Below are 17,376 nucleotides of genomic sequence, written 5' to 3'. Positions count from 1 at the left end.
ATTAGGAGGAATAAAGAAAAAAGGAAAAAAAAAATCAGTGGGAAAGCATATGATTGTGGATTTCTGATAATAGTATATTTTTCTCTGAAATTTTGTCATCAAACAATAAATTTATTTATTTTATTATATTCAAACACAATGTTAAAAAAACAAAAATGGAAAAGTACTACCAACAACATCTTAATATTATATTTAAATTAGATATCCAGTGCTTAATAAAATGTAAAAATCAGGAAAAATATATAATTGTCGATTTAATAATAATAATATTTTTTTTTCTGAAACTTTATGTTAAATAAAGAAAAATAAATTTATTTTATTTTCTTTATTGTATCCAAATATAATGATAAAAAATAATTATGTAACAAAAATTGATAATATAAACAAGTACTGTCAAAAACACGTTAATATTTAAATTGAATATTCAGTACTTAATAAAGTGTAAAAAATCAATAATGAGGTGGAATACTTAATAAAGTGACATTTGACATCGCAACAAAATCTGCACTTGTAATTTATTCTGTACCAAAAAAAGAAAAAAAAAAAAAAAAAAGCGAAAAACAAAGTTCCATTTATTGCATAAAACCCAAATAAGGACCAAGAAGCATGGAGATTTCATACATGGAAAGGCAAGTTTGAGTTGAAATGGTTTAATGGTGACACACGTCCTGTTGTAACTGTAAAGCAGGGCGTCTCATCATCACTGTCACGGTTATCTATATCCTCGATTTTCGTCACTCTTGGTCCGCTTCCTCATCTCAATCACTTCCATCTATATAATTAGCCAGTCTCTCCTTTTTTTATCACCATCTCTCTTTTCTCTCTCAGATTCAACAAAACACAGACTTTCTATCTGCAATGGCAAACGCCCCCCTTAGAGTTTTGGTCACTGGCGCTGCTGGTACTCTTCTTTTTACTCTTCGTATATATTTGTTTCTCGAAAAATTTTTTGGAACATAATAATATTCCCATAAATATGTTCACCATACAAAAAAATTGTATGCCCATGCAGAGAATAGGTTCTTTACTTCAGAAAGTAGAGATCTTTTATATTTTTCGATTTGGGTATGGGTTTTGTTTTGGTATCTTTTTGCCTTGTCATGGAGGTGTTTGCCTAGATGCTTTCTTTCGTTGGTACTACATATATCTACAGTCTTTTTTTGGAAGAATGCATCGCATTGTTGATTTAAACAGTATCCATTTCTACTATCTATCTGTTTGTTAGAGATGGATTTGGATTTTGATTATATTGTATTGCTTCAGAAATTTTTGGTTCTGTTGTTTGTTATTACTCTTTCTTTCAAGATGATTAGATATATGTGCAGCTTCCTAAATGTAGAAAAGGAACCTGTGAGAGTTCTGGTAACTGGCGCTGCAGGCAAGCTTAGAAAAATTATAAGTGACGTTTTCGTATATTTTGGATAAAATTCTGAATTTTTCTATGGATATTCACCTTTAGTTTTTAGCAAAGGAGAGTATGAACCTGTAACTTTTAATTTAATTTCTTGTTCTACAGGGCAAATAGGCTATGCTATTGTTCCAATGATTGCTAGAGGAGTCATGCTAGGCCCTGATCAACCTGTAATTCTGCACATGCTTGATATTGAACCTGCAGCTGAGGCCTTGAACGGGGTGAAAATGGAAATGATAGATGCAGCCTTTCCTCTGCTAAAAGGTAAACTTTATAAATGCCTGAATTATTTGAAGGTAGATTTTACAATTTTCTATTTTTAGGTTAATTCTGAAAATTTTGTCCTTTGTCCTGTTGGACAGGAGTTATTGCTACTACTGATGTTGTTGAAGCATGCATGGGAGTCAATGTTGCGGTTATGGTTGGTGGGTTTCCACGAAAAGAAGGTATGGAGAGAAAGGATGTGATGTCTAAAAATGTATCTATTTACAAGGCTCAGGCTTCAGCATTGGAGAAGCATGCTGCTGCAGATTGCAAGGTGCATAATCCTCTGAACTAAATTTATCTGGCACCAATGCACCTAATGGGGCTTCTGAGACCTTGTTGCTCTCTCATGTCATGTTGATGTTTGCAATTTTCATTTATTTGTTATGCAGGTGCTAGTGGTGGCAAATCCAGCAAATACCAATGCACTCATCTTGAAAGAGTTTGCACCTTCAATCCCAGAGAAAAACATTACATGTCTTACACGACTTGATCATAACAGAGCATTAGGCCAAATCTCTGAGAGGCTAGATGTTCCTGTTAGTGATGTGAAGAATGTCATCATATGGGGAAATCATTCATCAACTCAGTATCCTGATGTCAATCATGCAACTGTCACAACCAGCGGCAGAGAGAAGCCTGTCAGAGAACTTGTTGCTGATGATCAATGGTAGAGATATTCTTCTCTTATTCTAAGTTTCAAGAAATTCAAGATTGTTGTATTGATGAAATGTTTTTAGAAGCGTAATGCCTTGCCTTGCATAGGAACCAGAATATTCTTCGAGATGCATGTTATCTGGTTGTATACTATAAATTTTAGTACACTCTACTAACATGTCACCAAATGCAGGTTGAACACTGAATTCATCACCACTGTTCAGCAACGAGGTGCAGCCATCATCAAAGCTCGAAAGATGTCAAGTGCATTATCTGCTGCAGGTGCTGCTTGTGATCATATACGAGATTGGGTTCTTGGGACACCTAAGGTTAATTTTTTTTTTTTTTTTTTTAATTTTCTAAAAGAACATTATTTAATGCGGCAAAACTTGTAACATAGTGAGATTTTGTTTTTTTTTTTTTTTCTCTCCTGCTTCTTGCTTTCAGGGAACATGGGTATCTATGGGAGTGTATTCTGATGGATCTTATGGGATTCAACCTGGTCTTATTTATTCTTTTCCTGTTACATGCGAGAAAGGAAATTGGTCTATTGTGCAGGGTAAGTCCTTCTTATTTGTGTATAAATTACTTTTTCATGTATTTGTATTTTTTCGTTACTATTTTGCCATATTGGTTGATGGGGCTAAATTTTAGTGCACTATTCTCTGATTGTTACAAATGCAGGGCTAAAGATTGATGAGTTTTCAAGGGCGAAAATGGATGCAACAGCGAAAGAGCTAACGGAAGAAAAATCCTTGGCCTATTCATGTCTCAATTGAAAATGTTCTCATTTTATCTTTGGAGAATAATGAAAGAAACTCAAAACATCCAAGAACAATAACAGAAATTAAGAGGCAACACGTTTCTTTTGTAATTTTAGATAGTTAATAAATTTCAGTTTTCATTGAAGTTGCTGTTTTCTTTTCCCGGATATGTTTACAGTCAATGTTCGTTACTGATGGCGATTAGCTGATTACCATTCTACCATGCAAAATAACATAAACTCAGATAAGCAATCTTAGTAATAACAAATGGCAAAATTGCAAGAAAGGGAAGTTGGTAAATGCAAGGGAAAATTTTTCCCTTGTCTGGTGTTGGTGAGAGTTTTACCTGGAAAAATTTATCGCTTTTGGCAAGGCATTCTTCACCTGTCAGAATTGTGCTTAAAAGGAAAAAGGAATTGGAAAAAATTCATAAATGAAATTTTAAGCGTATATAAAAATCCAGGAACTCAATTAAACAGGCTCTCTGTACAAAACTCTCTACTCTCTTTTGAGAATGTCATATTTTTATTTTTAGTTCGTCTACAGCAATGGCAAAAGATACGATCAGAGTATTGGTCACCGGTGCTGCTGGCAATCCAATCTTCTTGGCTTTTTTGCCTTATTTTTTCAGAAGTCATTTTTAGGGTTGAAGAAAGGAAGAAATGTCAAAGATTTTAGCTTTTTTCTTCTTTTCTAATCGCTCTAATCTTCTATTACATTAAATTTTAGTGAAAGGATGGTGATCGAGAAATTCAATTTAGGGTTTGTTAATTTTCTTGCACAGGGCAAATAGGCTATGCTCTTGTCCAATGGTAGCAAGAGGGATCATGTTAGGGCTAGATCAGCCTGTAATTCTTCACATGCTTGATATTGAATCTGCAGCTAAGGCCCTGGAAGGAGTGAAATGGAATTAATTGATGCTTCCTTTCCTCTTCTTCCCCGTATGTCTTCTAATTTTGATTGCTAACCTAATGTAGGTTTTATTTAAAAAGACTAATTCAGTAATATAAACAATGTTCAGTTGTTTGCTCGTTTTAGCGAACGTCAAAACATAAAATAGCTGTCGTTCACCAACGAAACGGATTGGGCGTTTGGCGTGTAATTTCAGCAACTTTACACCGTAGTAGCCCAAACAACTGGGCCTTAGAAACCAAAACCCAACCGATTAAGGAGCCGTTTTCGGCCATAATAGATCTTTGAAACTACTTTCAAAAAGTTTCAAAACCTTTGAATTCTCTGCAACCGCCAGAACCCGCTGAATTCTGATTCCCTCTCTTCTGCGACTGTTTGAATTTTGGCATTTTTGAAGAATTATTGATCATTCCCGCTCTGAAAGCGTAAATTTTACTCCATTTTGTTTTAAATAGAAGAGGCAATTTTCTTAGACACTAGTCAGTAGAATTGATTATCAATTAGGATTTTCCAAGGCATGTCAATTTTGTAACGCTGTATCCGTTTTTTGAAAAGCTTGAATAATTGAATTTTTTAAATCTCTTTTCTATTTAAATGATACATTCAGGGTAATTCTTAAGGATTCAAAAGATGGATGAGTCTACGAAGCAATTTCAGCAAAGCTTGGTTTAGCTTGAAATTGAAGCTCAGCCACCTCCTTTAGCGCGGCATCAGGTCATTCATGCCCTTTTAACTTCATGTCTCTCAAATAACACTTGGATAAATCTCTTTGTTTGCTGAGAGATGTGAGGGAAAGGAAAATCCATCATTAGAGTTACATGATGTACCTCTGAAAGCATTTGCCCTTACTGAGAAAGTAGAGAAAAATAATGCTAGGAAATTGAGTTTAGAAGAACATCCAAAAGTTTTTGAGAACATAAGATGAATGTATTTTGAAATACTGTTTTAGGTTTATATTATAAGGAGTTTGAGAAATCAAAGTTTTTGTTCGATTGAGTTTTGCACGTTCAAATTTTTCAATGGCTTCTTGCCATAGATAGTTGATTTTGTTACTTATTTTGTGTAGCTTTTTCTATCAGAAACTAGATTCCATTAACCTTTGAATCAATGATGAAGGGTATTCCGAGGTCTGTGTCAAGGCCCCTGTTGAGGGAGGTATGTTCGACATGTGGCAATCCTAACTCAAATGAGTTGTGGATGATGTTCCATGGAATCGATGTTTTTGCTACTATACAATTTCATGCTGCTCACATCATCTTGGAGACAGGTTTTCTCTATGACTTGTAATTTTGATAGATTATGTGTGTGAGTTAATCAATATGCTAGATTAACTAGAAATATCTTGTCCCACACCAAATGAGCCAGTCTCTTAGAGGTAGAGCCAGAACTGGGAGTCCTTGTTGAGTAGTTGAACAACTGTTACCACCTGCTACCCAGAGAAAGTTAACTTTCCCCAAATTTCCACCTCGAATTTGGGCAGTTTTTAGTGGGCCTGTTGGGTATTTGTTATCAGAGAGGATATTACTCGGTTCATACTGCATTGTGGTTATGGACAATAACTAGTTTTGGGCATTGTCCAATACTTTGATAGTTTTGCATGAGGTGGTTGCTCACCAACTCAAAATCTAGATCTTAGCACATTATTTAAGACTTTAGCATGGCACCAATTGATACCGTTAACCAGAAACTGTAATGTTGGCAATAAAAAGAAAATATAGTTTGGTTTCCGGGGAGATGAGGGAACTTTCACCTGTGCAGGAAAAAGAAAAGAGCCATTGCACTTGGAGAGTCTTGAAAAATAACTCAAACTAACAACAATATGAGAAATCTTATCAACATGCTTCTGTTATGAACACAAGTTATGTGACAATGGCAAATGGCCTTCGACAAACAACTAGTGAGATTGCTATAAATTCACCAATTCAGAGTCAAATTAATAGTTTATATAACATTTCTTGGATTGATCTTTTTATCAATATCTTCTTTGTTCATTATATTTAGTTTCATTGAGTCTTCCCCTTTTGCTGATTAATTGGCCATATTCTCCATTTGCGACATCGAGGCACAGTATGAACACATTCAAACTGCGTAGACTACCTCTCACACTAAAGCAAGGGGGCTTTCAATGTCGCTTTTTATTCCTCCACATTTTCTCAAGTAGAGCACTTCACGAAACTTCAAACACATTTGGAATAGCTGAAAAACATAAATGTAGTAGCAATAACAAAACCCTTGGAGATTAAAGCTTGAATCAAATCATCATCATCTTACTTTCAGGTGCCAAAATTGAACCAAGCCTCAATTTTCTACGAGATGACTCAATTTGGTGTAAATAGAGGAGATAAACACCACGTTGTCTGCAGAACTTGAAGAAAAATCTATATGGAAAGTGTAGTTTGTAGAATGCATGAGACTCCTGTCCAATTATTTTTTCCTTGAAAGATAAAACAAGAATTCATTGAGAAGGAAAACGCAAGGATGATTACACCAAGGAGGTAAGGAGTTCACCCCATGAGTGATACGAGGATGTTGCGGAATTTAGCGTGGTAATGGATAAATATTTAGTTTCGGTAATTGATGATAAAATGAGAAGTAAAATAATAAATGGAAGAGACACAGAATTTACGTGGAAACCCTCCAATGCAGAGGGAAAAAACCACGGGGCGAGAGAGGAGTAAATGCACTATGAAAAATATGGAGATACAAGTAATTTTACACCCACACAAAAATACACTCAAAATAACACCTCACTACACTCAATGAATATGACAAGAGTGTGTATATATATATATATATATATGAAAAAGGTGGTATATGAAGAGAGTGAATAGTTTAGAGAAATGCTCTTGGAGGATTTCTCTCTTGGATGAATTTCACTTGGTTGGATGTTATATTAATTTGCTTCAAGCAAGGTTGCCTTATATAGAGGTGTATCTCCATGTGAACAAACTTTAAGTCTTCCTTCCATTGTTGAAGATGTGCCATCTTAGTCCAAGTTACCTCACCAACATTGCCAACCAACATTGAATCTTCTTAGCCACCAAAAGACTAGTAGTGTGAACCAACATTGAAGCCACCAAAAGACTAGTATAAGCCATGAAAAACATGTTTCTTAGCCACCAAAGGACTAGTAGTGTGAATCTTAGAATTATAAGGCAATTTTAACAATCTCCACCTTGACTTAAATTCTAAGATGATCTCCTTACAAAATGATGTGCATATTCCTTTCTCGTCATGCCCTAAAGGGCCTTTAAAATTGGTGAACACCGATCAAGTCCAAGCAATGCTTGAACTTGAGATTTGGAACTGGTTTCGTGAGCATATCCGCAGGATTATGAGTTGTAGCAATTTTGTTCACGATGATCTTCCCATTTGCCACAACATCCCGAATAAAATACTGCCTCACATCAATGTGCTTGGTCCTTTCATGATACATCTGATTTTTAGTTAAATGAATAGCACTTTGACTATCACAAAATACAGTAACAACATCTTGGGTTAAACCAAGATCAGAAACCAAACCTCTTAACCAGATTGCTTCTTTGACTCCTTCAGTAATTGCAATATATTCTGCCTCCGTAGTTGATAGTGCCACAATGGACTGGAGGCTAGCTTTCCAGCTAATGGCAGAATTGTATAAAGTAAATACATAACCTGACAAAGACCTTCTCTTATCAAGATCACCTGCATAATCAGAGTCAACATATCCAATAACAATATTCGGATTCACCTTATTCCTATCAAAAACCAAACCAGTATCCACAGAACCTTTCAAGTAGCGGAATATCCATTTAACTGCTTGCCAATGTTCTTTACCTGGATTACTCATGTACCTGCTCACAACACTAACTGCCTGTGCAAGATCAGGTCTAGTGCATACCATAGCATACATAAGACTACCAACTGCACTAGAATAGGGCACATGTGACAATTGCTCTTTTTCTTCATTGGACTGAGGGCAAAAATCAGATGATAATTTAAAATGAGCTGCAAGAGGAGTACTCACAGGTTTTGAGTTACTCATATTGAATCTCTCAAGAACCTTCTCAATGTAATTTCTTTGAGATAAATACAATTTTCCAGCTGATCGGTCTCTAAGAATCTCCATACCAAGAATTTTCTTGGCAGCACCAAGATCTTTCATCTCAAATTCACTGCTCAACTGATCTTTCAATTCTTTGATTAATGACTTATCACGAGCAGCAATTAGCATGTCATCAACATATAACAATAAGTAGACAAAAGATCCATTTGAAAACTTCTTGTGATAAACACAATTATCATACTGACTACGACAATACCCATGTTCAACCATAAAGGAATCAAACCTTTTGTACCATTGTCTCGGGGACTGTTTTAGTCCATAAAGAGACTTCTTCAAGTGACAAACGTAGTCTTCTTTTCCAGGAACAACAAAACCTTCTGGTTGTTGCATATAAATCTGCTCCTCGAGCTCTCCATGTAAGAAAGCAGTCTTGACATCAAGTTGTTCTAATTCAAGATCCTGCAAGGCATCAAGGGCAAGAAGTACACGTATAGAAGTGTGACGAACAACAGGAGAAAACACTTCATTAAAGTCTACACCATGTTTTTGAGTATAGCCTTTAGCAACTAAACGTGCTTTATATCTTGCATCTTCAACTCCGGGGTTGCCTTCTTTCTTCTTATAGACCCATTTACAGCCTACAACTCTTTGGCCTTTTGGCAATTTGACCAATTTCCAAGTATCATTCTTGTGCAGAGATTCAATTTCTTCTTGCATCGCAACTTGCCACTCAGAAGAATTAGGACATGAGATTGCTTCAGAGTATGTGTGAGGTTCTCCACCTTCAACTGTATCCTCTGCAACTGCAAGAGCATAAGCAACCAAATTCCCTTCATTATATCTTTCAGGCCGTTTGATTTCTCTCCTGGGTCTATCTCTGGCAATAGAATAGTCTTCACGATGATCTGGTTCAGTGGAATCAGGAACCTCTGATGTGATCGGAGATGAGGAAATATTCTCCTTGCTAGGAGTTGGTATTTCAAACTCAAGCTCCACCTTCTCTTCAGTTTTCTTTGAAACACCTGTGTCAGAAGAAGAAGAACCGACAGTTTCTTTTCCAGGGAGAATTAGCACATTTTCATTGAAAGTAACGTCCCTACTGATAATTACTTTCTTAAGTTCAGGACACCACAAGCGATACCCTTTCACACCAGATGCATAACCAATAAATATGCATTTTCGAGCTCTAGGCTCTAATTTTCCCTGATTTATATGTGCATATGCAGGACATCCAAAAATTTTCAAATTTGAATAATCAACAGGATTACCTGACCAAACTTCCTCTGGAATCTTGAAGTCGAGTGATGTGTGTGGGGAACGATTCACCAAATAACATGCGGTAGATGCTGCTTCGGCCCAAAATTCTTTAGGCAAGGTAGCATTAGAGAGCATGCAACGAACTCTCTCCATCAATGTCCTGTTCATCCGTTCTGCAACTCCATTTTGTTGAGGGGTACCGGCAACCGTGCAGTGTCTCACAATTCCTTCATTTTCACAGAATGCATTGAAATCACCTCCATAAAATTCTAGACCATTATCGGTCCTGAGTCGCTTGACCTTCTTCCCTGTCTGGTTTTCCATCAAAATCTTCCACTTCTTAAAAGTGGAAAAAACTTCATCTTTGTGCTTTAAAAAATAAGCCCAGACTTTACGAGAAAAATCATCAATAATGGTTAGCATGTAATGATGCCCTCCTTTTGAAGGAACACGTGAGGGTCCCCAAAGTTCTGAATGAATATAGTCAAGAGTACCTTTGGTTCTATGAATTCCGGTACCGAAAGTTAATCTTTTCTGCTTACCGAGAATGCAATGTTCACAGAACTCCAACCTACCGGTATTCTGACCACACAAAAGACCTCTCTTGCTTAGGATGGTCATTCCTTTTTCACTCATATGGCCAAGTCGCATATGCCATAATTTTGTGACATCTGAATCTGACATAGATAATGATACAGCAGCAGAACTTGTAACAGTAGATCCCTGCAATACATACAAGCTTCCAGATCTGTTAGCTTTCATTAAAATAAGAGCACCTTTAGAGACCTTTAGAACTCCACCTTCAGCTGCATATTTACACCCAAGGGACTCCAGAGTGCCAAGAGAGATAAGGTTCCGTTTCAAGTCGGGAACATGTCTAACACCGGTTAAAGTTCTAATCATGCCATCATGCATTTTAATTCTAATTGTTCCTTTTCCAACAACTTTACACTGAGCATTATTCCCCATTAAGACAATACCACAATCAACAGATTCATAAGTGGTAAACCAATCTTTATGGGGACACATGTGATAGGAACAAGCAGAATCTAGAATCCACTCCGTTTTAGATCTAGTTCCAAAATCAGTAACAGACAAAACTTCACCTTCAGACTCCTTTTGAGCAACACTTGCTTCAGCTGAATTTTCTGAATTTTTTTTATTATTATTTTCGCCCTTTTGCTGCTTATTTTTCAACTTAAAGCATTCTGAAATTGCATGTCCCTTTTTCTTGCAATAGCGACAAAATTTCTTATTATCTCGGCCTCTAGACTTTGATCTGGATTTACTTCTACTGTTACTACCATGATCCATAGTTCTCCCCCTAACAATTAACCCTTCAGCTTCATCCTTTGAATTATTCTCATAGTCATATTTTTCTTTTGACAAGAGATTTTGTTTGACATCATCAAAAGTTAGGGTCTCATTACCACCGTATAACATAATATCTTTAAAGTTACGGTAAGATCGGGGGAGTGAGCAAACTAACAAAACAGCTTTATCTTCATCATTAATTTCAACATCCAAATTTTCCAATCAACTATGATAGAATTAAACTCATCAAGGTGAGTTTGAATGGGTGTACCTTCGACCATCTTAATGGTATAGAGGCGCTCCTTGAGACGAATCTTGTTGGCAAGACTCTTCGTCATATACAATGACTCCAACTTAAGCCATAAACCTGCAGCTGTATCCTCCTTGATAACCTCTCGCAGAACTTCTTTGGATAAACAAAGTTGGATTGCTGACAAGGCTTTTTCATCCAACTCTTCCCAATCTTCATCCGACATGGTGTTTGGCTTTTTCGCCTTTCCTACAAGGGCCTTTTTCAACCGATGCTGGGTGAGAACGGCCATCATCTGAACTCGCCAAATGCCAAAACTGATTTTTCCATCAAACTTCTCAACATCAAATTTCATGACAGAAGCCATGTTGTGAAATCCAAATAAATATTACAACGCTCTGATACCAGTTTGTTGCGGAATTTAGCGTGGTAATGGATAAATATTTAGTTTCGGTAATTGATGATAAAATGAGAAGTAAAATAATAAATGGAAGAGACACAGAATTTACGTGGAAACCCTCCAATGTAGAGGGAAAAAACCACGGGGCGAGAGAGGAGTAAATGCACTATGAAAAATATGGAGATACAAGTGATTTTACACCCACACAAAAATACACTCAAAATAACACCTCACTACACTCAATGAATATGACAAGAGTGTGTATATATATATATATATATATATGAAAAAGGTGGTATATGAAGAGAGTGAATAGTTTAGAGAAATGCTCTTGGAGGATTTCTCTCTTGGATGAATTTCACTTGGTTGGATGTTATATTAATTTGCTTCAAGCAAGGTTGCCTTATATAGAGGTGTATCTCCATGTGAACAAACTTTAAGTCTTCCTTCCATTGTTGAAGATGTGCCATCTTAGTCCAAGTTACCTCACCAACATTGCCAACCAACATTGAATCTTTTTAGCCACCAAAAGACTAGTAGTGTGAACCAACATTGAAGCCACCAAAAGACTAGTATAAGCCATGAAAAACATGTTTCTTAGCCACCAAAGGACTAGTAGTGTGAATCTTAGAATTATAAGGCAATTTTAACGGAGGAGTTAAAGAAAATGATTAGCAACATAAAGCTCTTCAATTATGCTGGATGCAATGATGGTTTTCTATATAATTGTGCATTTTCTTCCTATCCCTTACAACCATGGGAAGCATGAGCTTTATTTTATCTTTCGCCCACTATGTGGGCTGGAGCATTCACATTTAACTGCCATAAATTTGTGTGCGGCTGTGCAGCGTCATCTGGAATTGCTTTCTTCTGAATGTTTATCTTACTATGCTACCAATAAGGAATTTGTTGCATAACAATAAATGATGACTTGATGAGGAACAAACTATGATTATGCATTTGTATATTTCATCATTTTCTTTTTGGTTCTACTTTAAGATGGCTAGTCAGATGAACGCATTCATACACTTGTTTGAAATGTTTAGAAAGAAAATGGGTGTAATTTATTGATGGTACAGGTTTTATTCCAAAGTTGTTGAATTGTGGCCTTTGACAACTTGTATTTGATGCTATATGTCAAATAGAGTTAATGCATCTTTTTTTTTCAGTATGAGAAATTCATGGCTACTTGCATTCATGTTCTGGTTTTTAGATTTTTTTGAGTTGCTTGTATATCTATTTTCTTCTGGAGTATATAACTGTGGTTTGTGACCACATAACAACTTATCGCTTCTTCTTTTCTTTCTTTACTCTTGTTGCTTCCTCTCTACTTGAATTAAATTATCAGAAAAAATAGTGTCAGTTTCAGGGTCCATTTAGTTTTATCCTTTCACTTAAATAGTATGGAAGTTTCGTGGGGACTGCTGAAACATTTGAAGATACCATGAAAGAGCTTTGTCATCTTGTTTTCAGGTGGTCCATTTTGCCAAAAGTTTCCACATGGTATAGATAGCCATATGAAACATGCTGCCAGTTATTTTATTTTTTCACTTTGCCCTTCCCTTTTCTTTTCTTTGTTTTCATCAAGAAATTGATGCGACTTTGCACTAGTAATATGTGAAAAATTTGATCCGTCCATGGTTTATGTCTGCATTTTTGCATGATAAATCTGCAGCAGCTGGGTTCAGATGCCACATTTTTTTCCCTATAATAAGCTGTTACTAGTTGCTCCTATATTCTTTTAATGAACTTATCATTCACTTATTGTGAAAGATGAGGACGTCTGCTGAAGTTTCCTTCCTTGGCATCCTAAATTAAACTTTGGTTTTTTCTTACCTGCGATAATTTACCGTCTAATATTGCATATTTTTACTCGTGACACATTAAATTTATGAGCTGTAAATTCATCTCCAGACAGGGCAAAAATGTTTCATCAAGACTGACAAGGTATAGTAAATGAAGTGGTTAATTAAATACCAAGATACTAAGAATCTCATATAATCCTATTCATTTGGGTGCTTTATTGCTCATTTGTTTTATTGGCGAAGTATTAGATGTTGACAAGGCCTGGAGCCTGCAGGGCATATACATTATTTGCTGTTCTACTTTTATTGTAGCTTGTATTTATATGCATGTGCAAAAACAAAGTGAATCGACTCAGAACCAGGGTAGCAATTGACGTTGATGCATTTTAGTTTTATTTGGTTGCCTTTTAGGAAAAATGTACTCTTTATTTCTTTGTGCTTGTTGAAAATTCTTGCAGAACCAGAAATTATGGTCCAAATACAAGGGTCTCTTTGTTGTTAGATGAACGTATGACCTCTCAACTTCCAATTTTATTGAAATTTTCAATTTGAAATCCCGGTAAGACATCATAGGCTTGCTGCTTGTAATTGAGAATTAAAATTGTCTCAACTTGAGTGTGGTCCTTGTTTTTGTTTTCGAAGGGGAACATTCCTATTGTTAATACTTGAACTGAATTGGAGCGGAGGTCTCCGTTTCCTTGTCTTTGGAAATTTCGCTTTATGATTTTATGGGAAGGAAAGTGCAAGCTACTCTTGTTTTCTTATTCATTATACTTATTTTATATATATATATATATATATATATATATATATATATATATATATATGTATTTTTATTTTTATTTTTACTTTGAATAAAAATTATGATGTGTCTATGTTCTGCCTTTGGCTCAAAGTTAAATCACTTGTATTAGTTATGAGTAAGGAATTCAAGAATTAAATAAACAAACATGTAAAAGTACTGGCACGAACCAACCCATCCGAAGGAGTAAAGTCGCATTTGAATATGGACTTGACGCCTGAAAAATGTACAGTTTCTTCACACCAACTGCAATTAGTCTGTCCCAAAGAAAGGGAGACAGATTCTAAGTTTGCCTGGAAAAATTTATAAATAATAATGTTTAGAAAATAGATATTTGCTCTTTTTTTTTTTTTTTTTAAGAAAGGAAAAATGATTTTCACATAAGTCACGACATGGCATCCATATTTATTATTGAAGTGCTTTTGTTTGTAATTTATACAATGAGAGAGGGAGGAGGGTGCCAGGAGTATCCTTCTTTCCTTCAATCCCATTTTTTTTTTTTAACATTAATAATAAATGAAATGTTGTTGGGTTTTGCAAAATACTCTATTTGGAAAGAATGTAAGATTATGAGTGGATGTAAAAAACTTCAATTTACTTTCTAAAATGGGAGGACAATAAAATAACAATACTGTAAAATTTTTACTGTTAATTGCCAAATTATAGAATTAAACTTCCATTAAGTTATAAACATGTCCCATATACATATATGAAAAATAAAAATAAAAATTTATAAAAATATAATTTTCTTTTATCCGCGGTCTGTTTGTCTTCAAATAAAGTAAAATAAAATTATTTTCCCTTCCATCTAAACAGAAAGTCTTCCTTATTTTATATCTTACTTCAGCTCTTTCCAAACAAGGCATAAATTTATATAATTTAATAAGAAAACAGTTTTTTTTTAAAAACACTTTATGGGAATAATATCTTAATTATTTATTTAATTGTCCATCAGTGGGTGGTGAGGGAGAGAACAGAACCATAATTGGTTGAAGTGAATTCTAATATTACAATATTTATTAATTGAATAAAATAAGTCTCTGACTAAAAGGAAAAGAGTTAGACATTCCGTACAGAAGAGTCAACGTCCGTGTCAGCCTTTCTCCAAATGCTACCAGCCTGTACTCCTCTCTTTTGGACTATCCACTCGTCTCTGCTATTTCTACATCAGACCATCCCTTCATACCTCCTTATACTCGCTCATCTATTTTGACACCTGGTAAACAAAGATATTTTGGTAATTCCAGTTCTCTACTTACACCCAAAAGGCCAAAACTCCTCCTCCTGTAGCGAGTACGTGTTTAATGGATACGCGCGAGTATGTGAAGAACAGTCTCATTGTACAAACTACTTGCAACACCGAATAATACATCGTACATTGAAGATACGATCGTCTCCTCCTCTGTCCTCCTTTTTTATTTTACTGTTATACCCTTGGGTTTTTCGACTATTTTAATTAGGACCATCTCATGATTAATCAAAACTTCAATAATGTTATTGTCAATTGCACCATTAAAGTACTAAAGACATTATCTGATAGGAAAACAAGCTTCTGTATTAAAGTGTCTAAGGTGATACTGTACAAAATGGTAATTCGGTCTAAACAAATTAAAATTTATTTTGAGGCTTAATTCGATTTGGTTTTCACTTTTATTAAAATTGAAATAAAAATGAATACTTAAAAATTAAATAAATTCAAATTAATTAATTTTAATTTTCTTGATTAGTGTGTAAGGTTAGTATAATATGAGATAAAGGAAAGCTATAAACAGAATTAAGCTATGCACGTGCTTTTTTTTAAGAAAATCTATTCGAAATAACCTAATTATGAGATATTATAGTCTAAATTTAATTTCTAGACTAAATAATAATACTGAAATCTAACAATTAATTAATTAATAACCTTAATCTTTTTTTTTTCTCTTCTACCCTTATATCATCAACAAGGCATTTAATATTAGTTAAAAATATTTAATAAATTCTTGAAGGACTCTATAAGGATATTTTAGTCAATTACTAATTAATTTTTAAGAAAAAGATTATCTAATTAATTTTTTAATTCCGGCTTAAAATTTTAAAGATCAGTTGAAGTGGAAAGGGAAGTATTATGGAACAATACTTCTAATTCCGGCTTAAAATTAGTTTTTGGTGTGTCGTAGTAATATATAATTCCAAAGGTCCAAAAATTTACAAGGATTGAAACAGTGGCAAACTTAACAAATGATGAAGTAGGAAAGGGTAATTTGGTCAATGTGAGTCTGTCGGCGACTGCCCATGTAAAAACCGGAAATTTGCATGCTTCTAATTTGCATTTGCCGAACGATTTTACATATAGGACAGGATGGTTGTCTTACAACTAGGTCTGAAGTTTAAATTTTTAATATTCATTTAAATAAATAATAAATTTTTCTTTAATTAAATTAAATTTTCTAAATTTTTAATTTTTAATAATAAAACAATTATTTCGTTTATCAATAATTAATTTTCAGTGTTAAATTTTTTCACACCAAATATGATTTTAATTACGGAATGAGTTGCAAGGAGATGGAATATTTTTAATTCCCTTGATATCGAGAAAGGGTAGTCCTTTGACTTTATTCTTCTTAATGAGCTAAACACACCACAAGTCGCCACTTGTCAAAAGGTTCAAACTTCAGAAACTCACTTCACACACAACAAATGAATCCATAATATAATTAAAAAATTTTAATTTTTAATTATAAAAGCGCAAATGAAAGGGTAACTAACACTTTAATCATTGAATTTTAATTGGAATTACTCTCATTATTATTATTATTATTACTCAATTGTCCTTAACGTTTAGCGTTATAATACTATTTAGCTCATATATATAAAAAAAATTACATTTTTACTTTTAAGTTAGGATAATTAAATATAAAGGACTAATTAAATAGTCAAATATTATAATTATTTAAAGACAAAAAACTTTTTAGATATTTATTAATTATAAATCTTAACGATAAATCAATAATTTTACAAAATAAAATGGATTTGATAGTAATTTTGATGAAAACTAAAAAAATTACCCAAAAATAATACTAATTGAAGTCATCTTTGCTATTTATATGGATGTGGACCATTGGAGATTTCGAGGATTTATTTTCTTGCTTTTTTTTTTTTTTTTTTACTTTTAATTTGTTTGTAAATATTTGCTATATATAATAGAAAAGGCAACTGAGAGTGGGAAGCCAATTAGCTGGTTGATAAATTATTGATTGCACTTGTTTTGCTGCAAAGTCCAATCCCTTTCAGAAAATGTGTTTATATATATATATATATATATAGTTTTTTTTCTTATAATATTTTATAATTTTAAAAAATAAAAAAAGGGACAAAAAAAGAAAAGGAAAGGAGAGTAGAAATTGTGAAACGGAAACCCATAGACCGATGATGAGCTTGTGTGCAAAATTAGACAGAGCAAAACAGTAAGTGGGGCCCAAAGATTTAAGCAACAACGCGTGGCAATTTTCCTTC

The 17,376-nt window shown here is 34.2% G+C and overlaps 1 protein-coding gene and 1 long non-coding RNA gene across 5 annotated transcripts; both read left to right on the top strand.

Annotated features, from left to right (window-relative positions):
• The first annotated feature begins 591 nt into the window (after nt 1-591).
• Nucleotides 592-3,241, top strand: LOC105643184 (malate dehydrogenase, cytoplasmic). Of its 4 annotated transcripts, none has more exons than XM_012228257.4 (8): nt 592-743; nt 829-901; nt 1,517-1,675; nt 1,774-1,949; nt 2,068-2,345; nt 2,526-2,661; nt 2,780-2,891; nt 3,017-3,241. In XM_012228257.4, exons 2-8 carry the CDS (start codon nt 859-861, stop codon nt 3,109-3,111), a joined length of 999 nt encoding a protein of 332 aa, XP_012083647.1. In that variant the 5' UTR covers nt 592-743; nt 829-858; the 3' UTR covers nt 3,112-3,241. The 4 variants fall into 4 exon arrangements, with proteins under 4 accessions (XP_012083647.1, XP_037497449.1, XP_037497455.1 ...); XM_037641527.2 differs by lacking the exon at nt 592-743 and adding an exon at nt 1,326-1,378 and having other exon boundaries at nt 824-901; XM_037641521.2 differs by lacking the exon at nt 592-743 and having other exon boundaries at nt 750-901.
• Nucleotides 3,242-4,443: 1,202 nt separating this feature from the next.
• On the top strand, nt 4,444-12,557 carry LOC149496575 (uncharacterized). Its single transcript, XR_016321036.1, has 2 exons — nt 4,444-6,536; nt 11,933-12,557. It is a non-coding gene; the product is annotated as an uncharacterized LOC149496575 (long non-coding RNA).
• The last annotated feature ends 4,819 nt before the right edge of the window (nt 12,558-17,376 follow it).

This window comes from Jatropha curcas, chromosome 5 (assembly GCF_041381405.1).
Source record: "Jatropha curcas cultivar XTBG-Jc1 chromosome 5, XTBG_Jcur_1.0, whole genome shotgun sequence".
Taxonomy (NCBI): Eukaryota; Viridiplantae; Streptophyta; class Magnoliopsida; order Malpighiales; family Euphorbiaceae; genus Jatropha; species Jatropha curcas.
Note: the sequence above shows the minus strand (reverse complement) of the source record. Positions and strands in the feature narration are given on the sequence as shown.

Bases quoted from the DNA above. Each gene is read 5' to 3' on its own strand.
- LOC105643184 (XM_020682653.3), top strand. From the start codon at position 1,228: ATGGATTTGGATTTTGATTATATTGTATTGCTTCAGAAATTTTTGGTT. The intron at 1,379-1,516 runs GCAAGCTTAGAA...CTTGTTCTACAG, and splicing joins TCTGGTAACTGGCGCTGCAG to GGCAAATAGGCTATGCTATT. The intron at 2,346-2,525 runs GTAGAGATATTC...CACCAAATGCAG, and splicing joins CTTGTTGCTGATGATCAATG to GTTGAACACTGAATTCATCA.